This window comes from Anabas testudineus, chromosome 6 (assembly GCF_900324465.2).
Source record: "Anabas testudineus chromosome 6, fAnaTes1.2, whole genome shotgun sequence".
NCBI classification, from domain to species: Eukaryota; Metazoa; Chordata; class Actinopteri; order Anabantiformes; family Anabantidae; genus Anabas; species Anabas testudineus.
The window spans coordinates 20,433,751-20,454,171 of NC_046615.1; the positions used below are offsets into that span (position 1 = coordinate 20,433,751).

The 20,421-nt window shown below is 40.8% G+C and overlaps 1 protein-coding gene across 3 annotated transcripts in view; it reads left to right on the forward strand.

The window, feature by feature from the left end:
* Positions 1-20,206, forward strand: part of pik3c2a (phosphatidylinositol-4-phosphate 3-kinase, catalytic subunit type 2 alpha) — a 38,519-nt gene extending 18,313 nt beyond the window's left edge. For 2 of the 3 annotated variants that reach the window (XM_026366120.1, XM_026366121.1), the window contains exons 5-33: positions 1,062-1,182; positions 1,350-1,461; positions 1,651-1,730; positions 1,998-2,061; positions 2,946-3,092; positions 3,198-3,231; positions 3,377-3,617; positions 7,988-8,110; positions 8,227-8,394; positions 8,744-8,861; positions 9,169-9,311; positions 10,727-10,918; positions 11,243-11,336; positions 11,501-11,595; positions 11,781-11,961; positions 12,059-12,163; positions 12,454-12,546; positions 12,779-12,908; positions 13,080-13,216; positions 13,763-13,932; positions 14,710-14,866; positions 15,639-15,748; positions 16,133-16,340; positions 16,478-16,602; positions 16,859-16,976; positions 17,069-17,150; positions 17,505-17,611; positions 17,713-17,838; positions 18,211-18,393. In XM_026366120.1, coding sequence (XP_026221905.1) covers positions 1,062-1,182; positions 1,350-1,461; positions 1,651-1,730; positions 1,998-2,061; positions 2,946-3,092; positions 3,198-3,231; positions 3,377-3,617; positions 7,988-8,110; positions 8,227-8,394; positions 8,744-8,861; positions 9,169-9,311; positions 10,727-10,918; positions 11,243-11,336; positions 11,501-11,595; positions 11,781-11,961; positions 12,059-12,163; positions 12,454-12,546; positions 12,779-12,908; positions 13,080-13,216; positions 13,763-13,932; positions 14,710-14,866; positions 15,639-15,748; positions 16,133-16,340; positions 16,478-16,602; positions 16,859-16,976; positions 17,069-17,150; positions 17,505-17,611; positions 17,713-17,838; positions 18,211-18,393 — 3,764 coding nt within the window. Of the gene's footprint in view, positions 1-1,061; positions 1,183-1,349; positions 1,462-1,650; positions 1,731-1,997; positions 2,062-2,945; positions 3,093-3,197; positions 3,232-3,376; positions 3,618-7,987; positions 8,111-8,226; positions 8,395-8,743; positions 8,862-9,168; positions 9,312-10,726; positions 10,919-11,242; positions 11,337-11,500; positions 11,596-11,780; positions 11,962-12,058; positions 12,164-12,453; positions 12,547-12,778; positions 12,909-13,079; positions 13,217-13,762; positions 13,933-14,709; positions 14,867-15,638; positions 15,749-16,132; positions 16,341-16,477; positions 16,603-16,858; positions 16,977-17,068; positions 17,151-17,504; positions 17,612-17,712; positions 17,839-18,210 lie in introns of all 3 variants that reach the window. The other variant, XM_026366122.1, reaches the window with a different exon arrangement.
* The last annotated feature ends 215 nt before the right edge of the window (positions 20,207-20,421 follow it).

Consider the following 20,421-nt stretch of genomic DNA (forward strand, 5'->3'; position numbering starts at 1 on the left):
ACCACCACTACCACACAGGCATACAAAACCGTGAAGTTAAAGCTACTGATCAAAGCGGTAAGAAAAGACGCACCATTCCTCTGAAGGGTGGAGGCCTGTTATTGCTGGAGCTAGGGGTGGGCTCCCTCTGTGTTTCTATGCGAAATAACCTGCCTGTGTATGCTAAGTCCAAAGCAGAGATGTGTCTGTATGTGAAGAGTCTGTATCTGTCTGCTTGTGTTTGTGTATGGACAAGAAGGTTAAGAGCGTGCTTAAACCTTTGAAGAAGTAGCTACAGAGCAGAATAATCTGCCCTGTATCAGGTTACGCTCTGCACCCTGGCTTCCCTTGGCTGGACACATCGGCATACACAAACATCTAGAGCTGACCCCGAATCCTCCCCAACACTTAATGTAATTCCACAACACAGCACTGTTATCCCTTTGATCCGAGACCAGGTTTGATTTGAAATGAAACTTGAGCCGTTGAAAACATGGCAGCATGGTTTGTGGTTAGAGACAAATTCCAGTAACCATAAGGCCTAGAGTTCACTTCACACGTGTGTCTTTTAACAGCAACTAAAGCACTTTATGGTAATTTTTTAACTAAATGGGTATATTGTAACCCTTGACCTCTGACCCCTCTCAAGCAGGTACATACATGGGCACGTCAGATGTTAAATTCACAGGTAGAATGGGATGTTTGAGGCACTACTGAGTCCTCTGTGCTTTTACTTGAACCGTCGTAAAACCACAAATCCTTCTTGTTAATCTCTTGCATCTTGTATCAAGATGCTTCCACCCTATGTTTTTTGAGTGTTGGATAAAGTATGTGTAAGCTGTGAATTTGTCCAAATGCGCATCACATTTTTTTTATTCTGTAAACCTCTCTTCTCTCATTATTCCATTTCATTCTTTTCCCTCTTTATCTATATCCTTCAAATCTATTCTTTCTGGCATTACACTTTCTCTGCTGCTTACTTTCTCATGTGATTACCTTTCTCCCTTCAATATATATCACTTTCTGTCTCTCTTTGCCTCCTTTACTCTTATTAATCAAATCAATCTCTTCCCCTTCCACAGTGAGTTCTCCTGTGGAGTTATTGATCAGTCAGACTCTCTGCTGGGTCCACGATGACCTCGACAAGGTGGACTTCTCCAGCTACCTGCTCAAAGTATGTGGCCAGGAGGAGGTGCTGCAGAAGTGAGTACTGCTCTAATTATATTAAATGCTTCATTGTTTTTAGACAATTACAGCACTGTTGTACCAGTTCTCATAGGACAATGCACTGATGGTGTTATTAGTTTTCGTTCATTATTATTATTCCTTAGGTAACCCCAACCTAACCCTTTTGTTGCCCTATGCTACAGTAAACACAGCCTAGGCAGCCATGAGTATGTCCAGAACTGCAGGAAGTGGGAGAATGAGATCACATTACAACTACTCTCTCACTCCACCATGAGGAGAGACTTGGCGCGCACTGTAAGTCACTCTATCAACCTAACATATGATTTATAGGAGAATTTTACTGAAGTTTAATTTTATACCTTCCTTGTATAATCCTGATTTTGTAAAAGTTATGATCTGAACAGCTGATGACAATTTATCTGTGGGAGCCACCTCTCTCTGCAGCTTGTATGTATAGTGAAAAGCTTGTTTTTTTTGTCTTAGGTGGAAGACGACAACTCTACAATAGATTTAGAGAAGTACCTTGGCCAGGTGGAGCGGCCTTTTAGGGAGAATGTCACCAGGTATGATTTATTGCTGCACAGTCTGGAAAAATGAAGCTGTAGAACTTGAGATTTTGTTTTCTAGTCATGCAGGATTGATTATTGATCCTTAACTAGAAAACTTTAAGAAATCTTTTTAAAGTATTCTACAAGCATCTAAAGATTTGCTAGCAATCTAAAACAAAGTTATTATAATTAACTTTTCTGTCAGCATGACAGTAAATGAATCAGTCTTCCTCCTGTCCTTTCTCATTTCTTGGTTATCTCTCCCTGTCCGTCTTCTTGCAGACAAAGCCTGGCTGACTATTTGGAAGGCTATCACAATCAAGTAAACAGTTGCCTACAAAATGAGGTACATGTGGTCTCTCTTAAGGGTTGGAAAGTAAAGAAATAGGATGGAAATTCATTTTGGTGATTTCCTGGTCTGTAGCTTGGAAAAAGTAGAAATTTGCCTTTGCACTGTGAACTCATTGTTTGCTCCTCGGGGAGTTTTTTTATTGCAGTGTTCATAAACCATCTACCAGCGATGTCCACTCTATCTGCACTGCACTGTGCATCAGATGGATTTTCAAAATGGATTATTGTTTAGCTGTCTTCATAGACTCCCATGTATCCCTTAATGCCTATCTCTGACAGATTGTGACTAAATAGTATAATATGAGACATTGTTTTCAGATATGTTTTTGTGTTAAATCCTTATTCCCATACTGTATCCATAAACATTAGTTGACTAGTCATTCCTGGAAGACAGGTTTTCTAGAAATGGCACATCTGTTTTCAGTGTTGGTTTTAATTAAATACAGATTGTGGAGAGAATGGAGAGCTAAACTATGCACATGCCACCCACCAAAACCAACTTAAACCTGATGACGGCATCAGAATTTATTTATTTTGTGTGAGCCATGACAGAATCATATCAAATACTGTAATTAATGTGATTTTTAGCATGCAGAAGTGTGTTGTTTCAAACTGTGTTTATACAAACATACACACACAGTAGGCTGGTTTGATTGTGAAATACTCTTTAGATGAGAATGAGATTGATTCATTGTTGGTGCTAGGCCTCTGGAGACCTTCTGATGTGTTGTTCTTGAGATAAACAATGGATTTGACTGTTTAAAGTCGAACTGAAAACAAAAGTACACACCAAGAACAGGCCAACAAGCTTGTATGTGTTGGGTGATGTTTCTGTAACACATGCTATACCAACCTGCTCTGTAACTTTTTTACTTTCAGAGTACCCAATATAAGACCGTGGACCGGGTGATACAGACTGTGAAGAATCTGTGCTGTGCACTGGATGAGGTGGAAACGCAGGACATCACAGAGGCTGTCAAAAGGCTACGACACTCTGTCAATTTACCCAGGACACGCTCACCTAAGGTGGGCTCTTTATGCACACTAAATGCACACCACACACTCAGACGTTCATCATAGTAGTGTTTGTGTGAGAGCATCTTTTTAAGACAAGCATATTATATTTTCTAGCTGGGATCCACATCATCTGGTCAGTCATCAAATGGTAGGTTTTGTACATACAGTCGCACTCAGCCTCCACTCATTCATCTAGACTTTCTATAGCTATCTTATAATAAATGTGTGTGCAGTACTGCTTACCACCATGATACCTCTATGATGCCACACTGATCCATATCTGACCTTGACAGGTTCCACCAGTCCTGTGGAGGAGAGCATGGCCTTGCTAACACAGGCTGTCTACAACCTGGCCAAGCTCTACTTGCGCTCCTTTTGTTCTCCCTCCGTCTCCTTTAGCTCGCCTCCATTGCCACAGGCTGCAGATGGAGAAGCTGTTGAGGGGAGGAGCAGCAGAGAAGCTTCTGGCACCACTGATCACCTTCAGTTCACTCTATTCGCCCTGCATGGCATTCCTGCCAGCTGGGTCAGCAGGTACACATTGACGTAAACAAATGAACACAGAACTACTGCCAAGTAATAAGTAATTAAATATAAAGGCTGGGAAATGCATTCATGGCTACTATGAAGTAACACACAGTTTAATTTTATAAATGACATTTTTGTGTGTTTCTTCTGGGGGTTTATGATATTAATATTAGTATTTATCACTTTTCAATGTTTTTTTAATGATAACATAAACTACAGTTGCAAAATCTCATGACAACTTGACAGTGTTGGAAAAATAGGGCCTACCACCATGTGCCTCTGTAGTTAATGATTTTACTTCAAATCAATAAATCAAAAACTAAAACAAATACAGCATAATTCACCGTAATGTTTTATTTTCCTAGAAAGTACTCTGTCACACTCTGTTACACTGTCCGTTGCACTAGGATAATTCAGACATCTACTGTATTCAAGCATTTGTTCTTCTGTGATCACCCACTTCCTCAGTAGTATTAGTGCCACCCACATTTTTTCTTAATTGTATTTATGCAAGACTCAAAGATGAAGGCAGAAGGTGGGTGGAAGGTAGTTCAGATTTATATTCACTGCACCTGTCAAGTGCATACAATTAGTGCGTTAGCAGAATAAGCTTGATTTCATAAGCAATCGGAATAGAATGACAAAAATGTTTTTGTCTCTAGTTGCATAACATGTTGTTAATGAGCAGCCAGAAGCATATAGCGTATTGCTGTGACTATTACAATACTACAGACCAGTTTCTAAGGTTGTGTTGTCACAGCAGATAGTCTTGTTTTCATCTACTAAACAAACGGCTCCGGTGTTGCTCCCCGTATCTTATTTTTCCATGCTAGTGTCCAGTTTCACTGAGTTTATCTCTTGTGGTTGTCTGGAGCAGAGCTGAGCCAAATTTTCTGTTTTGAGCTCTGTCACGCATCAGTGATCAAGATCAGTTCATTTCTGTCATACCCCTCCACAGTGTACGGTTCTCACATAGGTTTCGAAGGACTAGAAACATGTAAAGGTTTTGTTGTTGGTCTTGGAGAAAAAAGGGAGAGTGATTATGGGAAGGTAGTTTTGTTCAGTGCCACTGTCATTTCACCTGTTGTCATCACTGAAGATTAGCCCTCAGCTAAAGAATGATTTGACCTTTTTGTATTGCTATATTGTAATCGGTATACGGCACCATGGTAAATCACGGCCAAAACCAAGAAGACCAAGAATTTTTAAATAGAAAATAACTCACTGTGAGATGCTGGCAGTTTTAGAAGCTGTCATAAGAAAGGCTGCAGCTCTTTCCTACCATGGTAATTTCCTGGTTGGCCTTCTTAAAGAGAGGAACTGCTTAATAACAGGCCTATTTACTCCCATACAGCCTCTCCCAGCAGCTATTTTAAGCCTGCACCAAACATTGCTACAGTGACAGTCATTCCAAAGACACCTCCAAAAATATTTAGCTCCCTACAATCCAAGGCCAGAGGGACACAGCGACTACAGAATTCTCAACACAGATGAGTAGCTAGGCATTTCACTTTTGATGGTACTATAAAACAGTCTTATTGAGGTCTGGGTGTTTGGCGTTGTTGTGGCTCATCCATCTGGAGCCTCAGTAGGCGCAGCGACATTGCCAGCATATTGAGGCACCAGGATAAGTGGTGAAGCTGCCAACACAGATGGCACTGAGCCTGTTGTAGTGAAAATGTGCAACTAATGTGCTTTTCACTCTCCACTCGTATCTTAAGTTGAACCAGAGCTTATTTTTTGATGTGCTGATGACACTAAATGCTCCATGTGATTGATTTGTTTTTGGAATTTTATTGCATCACATCTCCAACAGATCTCCAGTTTTTTATTACATTAATACTTTTTCATCACACACAGTTTGGTGACCCCTTCTAATTCTCAGCATAGCTCTGTTCAAATTGGAGCAGTGGTTGAAAAGTGAACTTGTGACAGGAGAGTCACAAAGCCCAATCCTCGGACTGACACAGTAATGATGTGGAATCATTGACAGAGCAGTGCTTGCTTATGTCCCTCATTACCTGAGGCGCCTTTGAGCGAGATCCTTAACCCTTAACCCTTAACCCAGTACATGCTCCAATGTAGTTAACTTGGAAGATTATCTATTTGTGATTTTTTGCTGTAACTGTAAATGAGATGTGAAGTACACCATAAGCTTAAAGCCCCCACACAGCACTGATCCTCCTACACAGGTGTTGCTTGATTTAGATGTCTTCTTATGTTTTATTGTGGGCATGTACAGAGTAGCCTCCCTAGATAAAAGTCAGCCTGAGAATATCTATGCTTTAGTCAGGATAACCATAGAGCGGATAAATACTTTTGTACTGTATATGCAGTTCATTTTATGACAAGTCTAGTTTAGACCAGTATGTTGCTGGTTCAAGTCCCAAACAGTTGGTGCACATGTACAAGACACTGAAAACACTGACCCCCAAGTGGAAGGACACTGTAAATGCAGGACCTTGCTAAATATAGGCAAGCGTATATAGTGATCATTTAACATCTTAACATAAACAGATACATGTACATTATACCACTGTCTGCTCTAATTGTAATTGCATCTTTTTATGGCTGTGTTGTAGCAACATGTTTTGTAATGTTTTGTCAAATCTGTTTACTTTATAAATCTGACAGAAATGTTAATAAGCTGTAGATTAATTAAATACAAGTAGAACTGAAGCAATATGTTTTGTGTTGTTTCACTAATGAGACGCACTGCTGACTTTATACAGTGAGGGAAAAATAATTTGAACCCCAGCTGATTTTGTAAGTTTGCCCACTAACAAAGAAATGATCAGTCTATAATTTCAATGGTAGGTTTATTTGAACAGTGAGACACAACAATGACAAAAAAAATCCAGAAAAATGCGTTTCGAAAAGAGTTATAAATTAATTTGCATTTCCATGAAGGAAATAAGTATTTGATCCCCTATCCGTCAGCAAGATCTCGAGCTCCCAGGTGGATCTTATACAGGTAACGAGCTGACATTGGCCCTCTCAGCTCGTGATCTGTATAAAGAGACCTGTCCACAGAAGCAATCAATCAATCCAGATTCCAAACTCTTCACCATGGCCAAGACCAAAGAGCTTTCCAAGGATGTCAGGGACAAGATTGTGGACCTACACAAGGCTGGAATGGGCTACAAGACCATCGCCAAGCAGCTGGGTGAGGAGGTGACAACAGTTGGTGCAATCATTCGCAAATGGAAGAAACATAAATTAACTGCCAATCTCCCTTGGTCTGGAGCTCCATGCAAGATCTCACCTCGTGGAGTTTCAATGATAATGAGAACGGTGAGGAATCAGCCAAGAACCACTGGGGAGGAACTTGTCAATGATCTCAAGGCCGCTGGGACCATAGTCACCAAAAAAACAGTTGGTAACACACTACGCCGTGAAGGACTGAAATCCTGCTGTGCCCGCAAGGTCCCCCTGCTCAAGAAAGCCCATCTACAGGCCCGTTTGAAGTTTGCCACTGAACATCTGACTGATTCAGAGGAAGACTGGGTGAAAGTGTTGTGGTCAGATGAGACCAAAATCGAGCTCTTTGGCATCAACTCAACTTGCTGTGTTTGGAGGAGGAGGAAGGCTGCCTATGACTCCAAAAACACCATCCCCACTGTCAAATATGGAGGTGGAAACATTATGCTTTGGGGGTGTTTTTCTGCCAAGGGGACAGGACAATTGCACCGCATCAAAGGGAGGATGGATGGGGCCATGTACCGTCAAATGTTGGGTGAGAACCTCCTTCCCTCAGTCAGGGCATTGAAAAGGGTCGTGGTTGGGTACTCCAGCATGACAATGATCCAAAACACACGGCTAAGGCAACAAATCACTGGCTCAAGAAGAAGCATATTAAGGTCATGGAGTGGCCTAGTCAGTCTCCAGACCTTAATCCCATAGAAAATCTGTGGAGGGAGCTGAAGGTTCGAGTTGCCAAACATTGGAGAGGATCTGCAAAGAGGAGTGGGCCAAAATCCCCCCTGAGATGTGTGCAAACCTGTGGCCAACTTACAAGAAAGGCTGGACCTCTGTGATTGCCAAAAAGTTTTGCCACCCAAGTACTAAAGCACGTTTTTCCACGGGATTCAAAAACTTATTCCTTTCGTGGAAATGCAAATTAATTTATAACTCTTTTTGAAACGAATTTTTCTGGATTTTTTTTTGTCATTGTTGTGTCTCACTGTTCAAAGTACACCTACCATTGAAAATATAGACTGATCATTTCTTTGTTAGTGGGCAAACTTACAAAATCAGCTGGGGTTCAAATAATTTTTTCCCTCACTGTATATCTGATAATACTTTTAATAAGCTGTAGATTAATTAAAGATGGAGCCAAAGTAATATTTATTGTGTTTCTGTGTGTTGTGTTTTAGTTATGAGAAGTACTTCTTAATGTGTCACCTAACCCACAACGGGAAGAACCTGTTCAAGCCAGTCCAGTCAAAGAGAGTGGGCACATACAAAAACTTTTTCTACCACATCAAATGGGACGAACTGTAAGTGATTGACTTGTCCTTCGTCTCCTATCCTCCATTTATCTCCTACTGTATTTAAAATCGTCCTTGTTTGGATTGTTCTTCCATATCACTGACACTGTCCTCATCTCTGCCAGGATCAGCTTCCCCATAGCAGTTGCTGTGCTCCCACTGGAATCTATACTGACCCTGACTCTGTTCGGGGTGCTGAACCAGAATGCCAGCGGCTCCCCAGACTCCAACAAACAGAGGAAAGCTCCAGAGCTCCTGGGCAAAGTCTCTATGCCGCTCTTTGACTTCAGAGGGTGAGATGAGAGCAAAAGCTAGTAGTGGCTGTACTCATAGTTTTCTCTATTTTGTTTGATTGATTCTTATTATTTGATAAGATGTTATTCAGTTTTTCTCTGCTGCAAGCAAACTGTCGAGGAACTCACACTATTAGATTGAATAAACTATTCTATACTATTATAAACTATTTCTATAAACTAGGAATGAGTAATATTCTCATAGTTTGTGGAACTATTCTATATAAAAGTCCAATAAAATATGATGAAAGTTTACATCTTTGCCACAGTTTAAGAGCTGCTGTTTGTAAGGCTGCTTACTTGTTTTCGGGGTAGGTTGATGTTGTTAACTGTTGAGTGTGTGTTACAGGGTGCTTGCCAGGGCCAGCAGGCTGCTGTGTCTGTGGACGTCTGCCCAGGGAGCTGCTGCTGCTGCAGGGTCTTCCGGCAGCCGCAAGAGGATGCCCACAGAGAGAATAGTACTTCAGGTCAGTAGTGGGGCTGGCAGCATCTGTCGTAGTAGTTAGTATTTGTGAAGGTTTGTGGTGCATTAGTACTGGCAACAGTAGATTTCAGGAAATAGTGATTAGTAGTAGTGAGTAGTAGAAATTGTAGTATTAGTAGCTAAAGTAGTTAATCAGTAACCCCAACACAACAGCTGTTTTAATAAACCAAACTGAGTAATCCACAGCCTTGTTTTGTATTGGGGCCCAGCTTTTTAAGGACACTTCTGAAATGTGTCTCGTATGAATGTTTGTGAATAATAATCAGGTTCCAACTTTGTGTTACCACCAGGTGGACTTCCCCAACTCACCGGTGGATATTTTGTATGTGGGTCCAAAGGAAGCCCCCAGCCCTGAGCCCCACACACTGGAGGAATTAGACCCGGACCTGCAACGCAAACTGGAGAAGATCTGCAGTCGAGCTTCCAATTTCGGGTATCTCCCCCAGGTTTTTTTTTTTTTTTTTTTTTTTTTTTTTTTTTAAACATTAACAGGGAGACTGTGATGCTGTGAGGATCTGCAAGTAGATCTCATAAACAGTTCTAGCAATTCATATGAAAACCTTTCTGCTTCAGCTGTAAGAATTTGTTTGGGAAATTTGGTTTTCAGGAATGAATTTAAATAAAAGCACTGACATCAGTTAATGTCTGTAGAGAGGTGGTCTTAATGTTGCTCAGCTTGATGTGCAAAACAGACATGCTTCTGGTGTAGGCGCGAGAGGCTTGAAGCTGGAGAATGTGAAATGTCTTCAATTCAGTTTTGAATCTCTGTTTTATGTGAGTCAAAAAAGCAACAAAAGTTAATATTGATATTTTTAATTACGTGATTTGTCCCCATCTGGGTAAATCCATATAATGTGAATGAAATGTGACCTCAGGGGATTCAAAACCACGCTGCTGAATTGAGTGTAGACTATTTCTGTTGAATATAGTATTTGTTCCTATGTTATTTACAGTGCAGTGTAGTGACTGCTGGCAGTTTATAAATTTAAAGTATTTAATGTTATGAGAGTCTTAAACCACACACACAGAGTATTTCTAGTTAACTTATCCCCTTCAGCAGACATCTTTTTGGCTTTCTCTCAGACCACCCAAAATGCATCGGACTTACTCAATTTAAGAAGAGATTTTAAAAGATGCTACTGACTTTGCCAGCTACATTTCCCCATAAACGCCTGTATATTGTCTGCTCCTCTGTGTCTGTTCTCCTCCAGCTGTTCCAATCCCAGCTAAATGCTCTCCTTTGCTTGCTGCCAGCCAAATCTCTTCCACTCTGCCAACATGCATGAGTCTCAACCAGCACTTTAGCACAGAGCCCTCTCTAAGTCTGGGCTCTCACTGCCCGTGCTCTGTCCTGCCCATTTATTTCTCCAAAGACTTCTACAGCTTCTGAAGCTGTAGTTGCAGTGATGTGTTGCATTTTGTTTTAATGTGTGCAATATTTAATCAATCCCTTAAAGAGGAAGACAGGGTCAGGTACAGACAGAAAAGCAAATGCTAGCTGAAAGAGACTTACTTTATCTTTTATCCTTAAAGCACAGCTTCAAAACCTTTTTTCAGCACTAATGCAATATGCTACCTTTGAGAGGCAGGGTCATGTGACCTCTTTTGGAAAATTATTGTTGATCCATCAAAAGAAATTCCATTTATATTTTAATTTAGGGTAATATCGTATTCCTGCAAACTGAAAGAGAAAATCTGACAAGTTTAAGTTGTTTAGATATATGAATAAATCTAATGAAAGAATGGATAACTCAGAAATTGGTTTAGCAGTACAGCTTGTTTAAATCTTTATTCGTTTTTTGTAAATGTCATCCCATCCATCTTTCCATCCGTCTGTTTTTCCTTCAGGCTGAAGCGGGCAGATCACCAGATTTTATGGGACCATCGGCTCCACTGTCAGAAGGACCACCCCAACAGCCTGCCCAAGGTGCTGGCAAGTGCACCCAGCTGGGACTGGGCCAGCATGGCTCACATCCACTCCCTTCTACACCACTGGCCTCCACTGCCCCCTGTCATTGCGCTAGAACTACTTGACTCAAAGTATGCACATTTATACACTTATTTGGTTTATGCAGTGCAACTGCAATCTGAAAGCATTTCAATATTAATGTATTTAAAACATTTAGCTGTCTTGTATTATTTAAGGTTAATGTGGTTTTTAATCCACCAAATGCTGGTTGTTACAGTGGTTAGTTTGTGGTTGCAGTTTGTGATGATCAACTGATCATGTCATCATGTCAATTTGGGTCATAGTGCATGATAAATGTGTGCATGACACGTGTGTTTAATTTCTGGATCTTCCTTGTTTTCTCTTTTTTGCTGCATGTCATGTGTCTGAACACTGAACTGTGTTTTTGTGTGAAGATTTGCAGATTCACAAGTGAGAAGTGTGGCTGTTACTTGGATTGAGAAGAGCAGTGATGATGAGCTAGCTGGCTATCTGCCACAGCTAGTGCAGGTACAGATAAAATTACACACAGAACTCAACAACTCATTCTTACGAGCTCATTTTCCCAGGTTTCCCAGTCACTCACTTGTCAATTAACTTGTCTATTTTATTTATTCACTCCTAGTTCCTTCGTCTGTCATTCATAGTCACTTTTCTCTGTCGTCTTTTAACAGGCTTTAAAGTTTGAATGTCACCTAAAAAATGCCCTCGTCATGTTCCTGCTGTCCAGAGCACAGGCCAACATCAACATCGCCCACTACCTCTACTGGTAATCAGCAGTGAAACTGAAACAAGCTGTTATTGTTGTTTTTTAATCACTCATCTGAAAGGAAATTATTTGTTTGATAGACGATGAAGTACATAAACAGACCCAGGGCATCTGAAAAAATGCCATTTCAAGTGATGAACAGTCGATGTAAATTAAGTTTTAACTGTTGTGTGTAATGGCTGCAGGCTGCTAAAAGACGCTGTGCATGATCCTGCCTGGGGGCGGCGATATGAACGTGTGCTGGGTGCCCTGCTGTGTCTGTGTGGAGCCAGGCTGAGGGGGGAGCTGGAAAAACAGACTCACCTGGTCACTCTACTGGGAGCTGTCGCAGAAAGGGTCAGACAAGCCAGTGGATCCACACGACAGGTTAGAGGAGCTGTAATCTGACTATAAAACTATTTCTGTAGTTGGTGTGTGTGAGTGTAATAATGACATCTCTCTTTGTGGTTTTGTGCATATTCAGGTAGCGCTACAGGAGGGCCTTGAAAATATTCAGAACTTTTTCCAGAGGAACAGCTGCCGACTGCCCCTCGGCCCCAGTCTGGTGGCCAAGGAGCTAAACGTCAAGGTAACACACATGGCAAAAATGACATGTCAATAAACTGGGGAGGTTATATAAACTGAATTGTTGGTCAGGAAACAGGAAAACAACCACATACACATCTTTGTAAAGGTTTAAGCAGGTAGTCTCCAATAAGCCACACGATGCCAATCCTTTGTACTGCATTTATAAGTCACCTAGCCAAAAAAGTGTATTTAAAACATGTCTGAAAATGGAGAAGAAACAGGGGTGGAAGTAAAGAACAGCATGATTAAATTTGCTGGAGGTTATATTTTGTTTTGGTTTTTTTTGTGCAGGCTTGCTCTTTCTTCAACTCCAACGCAGTTCCTCTCAAGTTGGCCCTGGTCAATGCCGACCCACTGGGAGAAGAGATCAATGTCATGTTCAAGGTAGTGTACCTACTCACCCACAGTATGAAAATGAACCTTGAGAAAGCCATCAGTAATTTAAATAATACCTGGGAACCAGTGGATCTTGTTTGTCTTTCACACAGCCTCCTTTAGTTAAAAGGAGGGACTAGTCATCAGGTGCATTAAACCCTGCCCCCTGGTGGCTGAAATGAAAGTGCATAAAGGTGCTTTATATTAGAATAATCTGTCTTTCTGTGTATTTTGGTATCAGGTTGGAGAAGACCTGAGGCAGGACATGTTGGCTCTTCAGATGATCCGCATCATGGACCGCATCTGGCTGCAAGAGGGTCTCGACCTACGCATAGTCAACTTCAAATGTATCTCCACTGGCAAGGACAAAGGTAGAAATGCACTGAGGTGGCAAAGAGGCAAAAATTATGACTACAATCATGTCATGTGTAATCAAAAGCAACTTATTTGAAATGGGCTACTTGACACACTGCATTCAGATCATTCTGAGGAGACTGTTGTTTGCCTGCACTGTTTTAATAGAGATTGTGATGCGTGTTTAGGTATGGTGGAGCTGGTGCCATCCTCTGACACCCTGAGAAAGATCCAGGTGGAGTATGGCGTCACAGGATCCTTTAAGGACAAACCCCTGGCAGAATGGCTCCGCAAGTACAACCCTGCTGAGGATGAATATGAGAAGGTACACACATGAAGAATTTGCTTGCATATGCATAATGAAACAGCTGTAGAAGTACCTCTCCAAACCCGCAGAAGCTGCTGAAATATAGCAACACAAAGTGAAAATGTGGCTTCCTACATCTTTCTTGCTTAGAGCAAGCATTAATCATTTGACACAGTGTGTTAGATCCACAAAATGTATGTAGTTATTAAAACAGATGTTGATTAAACTAAAATAAATTTGAAACCCAAATTTAAACTCGCAACCTTAAAAATCTGTTGCACAACGTTTCAAACCCTTCAGTGAGAAGCAGGAATGCCATTGTTATTAGGTACAATACTCAGCTCTGTTGTTTTTGAGGGTGGTGACTTCGTGGTGTTTTTGTGCTTCTCTAAAAAGTCTAGAAAATAGTTTTGTTAATTCCTGGGGCTGCTTGAACCATTTGGAAACTCAGAGAACGTCTCATGTGTCTGGATTGAAACTTCATTTACTTTCCAACAATGTGGGTTTTTGCACTAAGATGCCTAAGACCAGACGTCAGTCTTTCTCTCTTCTTCCTCCTTTTAGGCATCAGAGAACTTCATCTACTCATGTGCAGGGTGCTGTGTGGCCACCTATGTGCTGGGCATCTGCGATCGCCACAATGACAACATCATGCTGCGCTCCACTGGTCACATGTTCCACATCGACTTTGGCAAATTCCTGGGCCACGCCCAGATGTTTGGCAGCTTTAAGAGGTGAAAATCAGATGTAACCTTTGGTGTGTGATTGTGTGCAAGTTCTTGTCAGATAAAATATGCTTTGGTGACCCATCAGAGTTTAAAGTTGGGTGTAACATGATGGTTGTTATAAAGTAGTTATCAGAGTGAAGGTGAAAGGTCTGTACCAGCTGGTTTTAGGAGGGAATGATGACATGTATGTTGTAAACATTGATGCCAAAGACGTGGATGCAACTTAATGTTTGATAAATTAATGACCAGTCTGGTTGGTCTCTGATAGACTCAATGACTTACACTCCCTTTGTGGGCCAGTGAATTCTAGACGATGTACTTCTGTGCAGCAAGATTAATGTGTGTTTCCAGTCATGACCTGATTCACAGGTTGCACATTAACACACATCCCCAGCTGGATTGTGTCCAGGTGGACACCACACTTTTTATTTTTTCTTTGTGAGCACTTTTGTTGACATGTTTAGCAACTTGCTGCGGGCAAAGGTCCAAAACTTTACAGTCTGACTTTAACAATAGTCAGGTGCCTATATTAACAAGTACTTTCAGTGTGAGTGATGGGGAGGATAACATGTTTCAAATACATGTTTTAAACCAGACCTACAGTGTATACTGAGACGGATTTAAAATGTTGTGACCTGGTGCTAGTTTTAGAGTTTAGAGTAGGGATCTTTCACAGTGATTTAAACCTCACTGACCCACAATCATTTTCCTCCACCCACTAGGCCAGCCTTCTTCAGAAGCTGAATTTAAATCTTCTCTCTTCCTTTCCATCTTGCCCATCAGGGACCGGGCTCCTTTCGTTCTGACCTCTGACATGGCATATGTCATCAACGGAGGCGAGCGTCCAACCAGTCGCTTCCAGCTGTTTGTGGACCTGTGTTGTCAAGCCTACAACCTCATTCGCAAGCACTCTGGGCTCTTTCTAAACCTGCTGTCACTGGTGAGGCAAAACACACAGACACATTAACAGTGTATACAACTGTAGGTGTTTTCTCTCATGGTGCTGACTCCTTGTTTAACAGCTCATCTTTAACTTTTTTTACACCTGCATCTGTTTCTGGTACAACATTAATTTGTCACAACTCTCATCACACTAAATACATTGAGCAAATGCACAGCAATTATTTTTCTTTAAATGTTTGTATGAATGTTGTAAAGTTTAAGAAGCAGTAGTTACATTTTTGGAGGGTTTACAGCAGCAGTCTGCACTTTATAATGGAACAACTTAAATAAAACCTACACCTTCTACTTCTAACTGCACATTTGAGGTGTGTTCAGATCATGCCACTGTGCTGTGTCTGTGCTGATATTGACACAGCTGCTTGGAGTACTGAGACTAGTGATGTCACTGGCTAAGAGAGAAGTAATTGATCTCCAAAGCCTCTGATTTATTCCACTTCTGCCAGTGCTTTTTCACTTTGGGTGCTTTTTCACATGTAGGTTCACTTTCATGAACCTACATGAACCAAAATAGCAGGTACCAGGTTGGAGACACCTCCACAGTTCATGTGCTCAAGCTTTGCATTTGCACGGTGAAAACAAGGTTCTACATCTAAATCCTGGTTTTAAATATGGGTTGTCTGGACTATAATACAATTTCCTGGACAAAGTGGTTAATTGTAAAAGTCAATCTGCCAAAATAATTTGTAAATGAAAACTTGAAAGGCTGTGTCAGAGCACATATCTTCACGTTGTGGTTCTGTGTGTCACAGATGACATCGTCAGGCCTCCCAGAGCTGAGCGGCTCGCAGGATTTAAAGTATGTGTTTGATGCACTGCAACCCAATAACACAGACGCTGAGGCAACTATATTCTTCACCAGGTAAACACAGTAATTTCTCTTCTCCCCCTCCTGTTCCAAAATCAGATTCCTCCCCTTCTGTCCTGAAAAAAAATACATGTTTTAGCAGGCTTTTTGAAGTGTTTAACATAATTCACAGAACTTAAGTACAATCTTGGAATTTTGAACATTAATCGAAGGGGAAATAAAAGAACAAACCTTTTCTTTCTTTTTTTTTCTGGTGCAAACTCAAAATCCACCAGGTGGCAATATAGACACAGGAAGGCCAACAACAATATGCATCTAACAATGCAGCAACAAAAACTCCTGACACACTAGGAATGGTGTCGGGCGGACCATAAACAAGTCGAGCTGGATTGGAAACTGTTGACTGTTGTTCTCTTTTCTCCCCTTGTCTCACTCCAGGCTGATCGAGTCCAGTCTGGGCAGTGTGGCCACCAAGTTCAACTTCTTCATCCATAATCTTGCTCAGCTACGATTCTCTGGTCTTCCCGCCAATGATGAGCCCATCCTGTCCTTTTCACCCAAAACCTACACACTGAAACAGGAGGGCCGCATCGTACACGCCTCGATCTTCTCCTTCCAGAAGAGATACAACCCTGACAAGCACTATGTGGGTCCTGCTGTGTCATATTTGTGTTAAACCTTTTCATGTTTTCCTGTTCTGTCACATCTCTAGATATAAACTAAAAAAGCACTAACATCAGATTGGGTGGCTGCCCACACCACCTTTCTGTCCTCTCTGTCCAGACGTATGTGGTGAGGATCCTGAGGGAAGGTCAGAATGAGCCCCAGTTTGTCTTCCGCACTTTTGATGAATTTCAAGAGCTCCACAACAAACTCACCATCCTGTTCCCCCTTTGGAAGCTGCCGAGGTATGACATCAACTCGGCTGTGAGACCCAGACTCTAAACACCTCGATTACTGATCCTATTTCCTTTTATGTGAAATATTTTGTCCTTTTTCTCTATTTTACTGTTACTGATACTAAGAACTATGTGTGCCCACTATTGCTCACTTTACATTCCCTGTAAATGAGGTTGCTATGGAGACACCATCTTAGTATTTTGGCTTAGTTGCATCAGCTTCTTGGGAGCAGTAAATAAATTACTGCTCTCTTCTCATCTCCAGTTTCCCTAACAAAATGGTGCTTGGCCGTACCCACATCAAAGAAGTGGCAACTAAAAGGAAGCTGGAGCTCAATAACTACGTCCACAACCTAATGAGGAGCTCCACAGAGGTTACACAGGTACACACAAACATACATCCAGACATTCAGTCGGCTCAGTAGTACGCTGTTTGTCATCTATCAGTGTGGTAATCTCATGTTCTCTGTTGTAGTGTGACCTGATCTACACCTTCTTTCATCCAATTGCACGGGATGACAAGACAGAAGGTTTAGATGCTGCATCCAGAGCACCAGGTGAATATCTGCACTCGTCATCCCTGCTCCTATTCCCATTCACTGAGGCTGTAGTGTTATCAGAAATGTGATGATGATGAAATAATGTCAACGTTTGACTGAGATAGGCCACAGAGAGAGGGTTACTTTGTTACTTTATCTACATTAAAATGTAAATATATATTTTTTTATTATTAAAAAAGGCTTAATTATGGACATAAATCATATGTCATATACATAGCACACTATTAATATTGATAAATTGAATGTACTGTAGTTTTTATCTTGAAACTTCAGGTTTTAGACTGTACTAATAACAAACTGTAAGTCTATTCTTGTAAATCTAATCTTGTAAATGGTGTTCGACTGTCACAGAGCCTCCACTGAGTCCCACTTCTGGTCGGGTGGAAGGAGAAGTGAAGCTCTCAATCTCCTACAGGAACAGCACTCTCTTCATCATGGTCATGCACATAAGAGATCTGGTAAACAAGCAATGATTTCTACGCATCGTTAGATGAACAGTTTTATTCGTATTCTTATATTAATTTATTGTCAAGCTATTAATCCATCTACTCTCTTTAAGGTTTCTGAAGATGGAACAGATCCCAACCCATATGTGAAAACCTACCTTCTTCCAGATCCACACAAGACTTCCAAACGCAAGACAAAGATCTCAAGGAAAACCAGGAACCCTACTTTCAATGAGATGGTTAGAACATTCTACAAAGGAGGCTGCATTTATCTATTTAATATATGTATTCATAAACTCATAAGCCCTAGTTTAGGTATTAAAAATGGAAACATTAACCGAAAGGGTTTTTCTTTCAATAAGAATTTTATGTAAACTGGTTCATCAAGTTAGAACTGGTGATGTTGAAAACCTCTTAATCACTGTTGTAAGTTACTGAATATTAAAGACAGTGTCACACTAGAGTCTGTATCTCGGTGAGGAGTTACACAGGAAAAGTTATCTGGGCGTTCAGTTATGACCGCTGGACTTCTTTCTTGCTCTGTCAAAATATTTCACTACTCATCCCAAAGGTGCACTTGTCACTCACCTCTTCATCCTCTTCCTTCACAGCTGGTGTACAGCGGCTACAGCAAGGAAACCTTGGGCCTGCGCGAGCTGCAACTGAGTGTGCTCAGCGCTGAGTCGCTGCGTGAGAACTACTTTCTGGGCGGCATCACGCTCAGACTCAAAGACTTTGACCTCAGCAAGGAGACGGTCAAGTGGTACAAACTTACGGCTGTCCCCTACTTCTAACCCGCCGCCGCCTCGCCCTGAAGACGGGAGGAACTGCGCCTCTCCAGACACAAACTGCATTCACATCATATGGGAAATGCAGCGCATTCGACCTTACTTGAAAATACTGGTCACCTCAGCCTTTAGTTCATAAAAATACTGTTTGGGAACTTGAGGGTCTGTAGTGGAACCCTTGTCTTTGGGACGATTTCTGACGTAATCAAATTTGAAGTAGAAGCAGTGAGGTGTCCTAGGAACCAAATGGACTAATTAATTTGCATGAATCGTGTTGTAATTCGTATTCTTAATGTTAATGAAAGGACACAGGTGTAGTGTGAACATCTCGGTCAGTCATTTCTTACAACCATAATCATGTTGTTCCAGACATCATTCCTCCAACACGAACGCAGAATAAAACCTCCTTCAGTCACACCCTCAAAGGGCGTCCAAGCAGGCCGATTCAGACACCCTCAAAGGGGAGCCTGCTCTCCACTCTTTGCTATATTTTCATTTCCTCTTTAACTAATCAAGATTGTTTCTGTGACAAACATTGTCCACTTATTTCATCTCCCTTTTTTCTAAACTATAACAAAGAGCTGTAATGTTTTGTACATTTTGATATTAGAGGACCAAACACCTTACTTTCAGAAGAGAATATATATATATAGATGGACACATTTATTTTTTAAAGAATAGAAAGGGGGCTCGTTTTTACATTTTCCTTGTTTATTTTCTTTATAGACTAATAGGAGGCAATAGGGTTTCCTGCTTTTGCAGCAAATACTTCTGGGTAGAGTAGTGCAACACACCATATTCCAGGAAATCAACCGTGACCTTAAGATTCCCCAAGAATGTGCCAAATGTAATGAGAAGGACAACAAATCAAACCACTCTCCTCAACAGGGAGCAGTCTAGGGTGCCTTTGTTTGTGCTCACAATCTCTTTTTAATGCTCAACTTGGCCTTATTGCTAAATAATGTATATTTTATTAACAATGTGATATGTGTAAAACTAAATCAGTAGTTCTTCCAGAGCACGTCTTGTGACAGGTCTGCACTAAATGCACACTACCAGGTCTTTATCTCATGATATTACTTGACTGTTTTCACAAGCACACCTTAAAGGGGACATTGTATCATAAGCTTTGGAGCAAACTTGTGCTCTAGATGAAGAGATTATGGTTGAAGAATAACAATGATCCTAAATCAGTTTGTTTCCTTAAGATGGTTCAAAGCTGCATTTCAGATTATTTTCAAATTGTTTTCTATAAAGTGAGTTAAAACTGAGTTGGGCCACAATGCCACTCTTAGTCCCAGTGCCTAACATCAGTGTAACAGTGCTGTGATGAGTAACTGGTTAGGAATAACTGCCAGTCAAGTCCAGATCCAGTAATCCAGAGAGTACAGAATATTTGAGAGAAACCATTCTGAAAGTTGAGGGAGTATCAGTCAAACTAATCACAGATCAGCACTCAAAAAGGCAGTGTTAACTGAAACCATCTTCTTAGAAAGGGAACAAGATCCTGAGCAGAAATTAGCTGCTTTCCTCTCCACTTTCTAACTATAAATCTAATGTTTAATAAATAAATTAAGATAAATTGATCTGATAACGTTTTTAGGAAATATACATGAAAATTATGATCTAAGAGCAACTCTCGCAATATAAATATTAGTGACTTGATCCACTCTTTTAGTGACTGTACAAAGAAAACAAGAAGAGTTTGTATTAACATGGCCAGTTATTTATTCTTAATTGGTGACTTGTAACCTAAATGGATCCTTGTGTACTGTAATCCTTCTTTCCTAAAGCAAATTAAATGTTTTTGGAACAAACACTTTGTTTCTGCTGTGTAAATTGTGCTGGATGTACGTAGATTAATCCTGATCTACTTAGAGTTGTGGTGTGTTGGTTTGTATTAATTTAAACCAGTTATGTCAAACAGGTATGACTATGATTAGTAAAAGGCTTCTTTAATTTTATTTATTGAATTATTTAGCTACCCTATCCATGGATACAAACTGGTGTCATTGCAGTGTTAGAGAAGGTTTA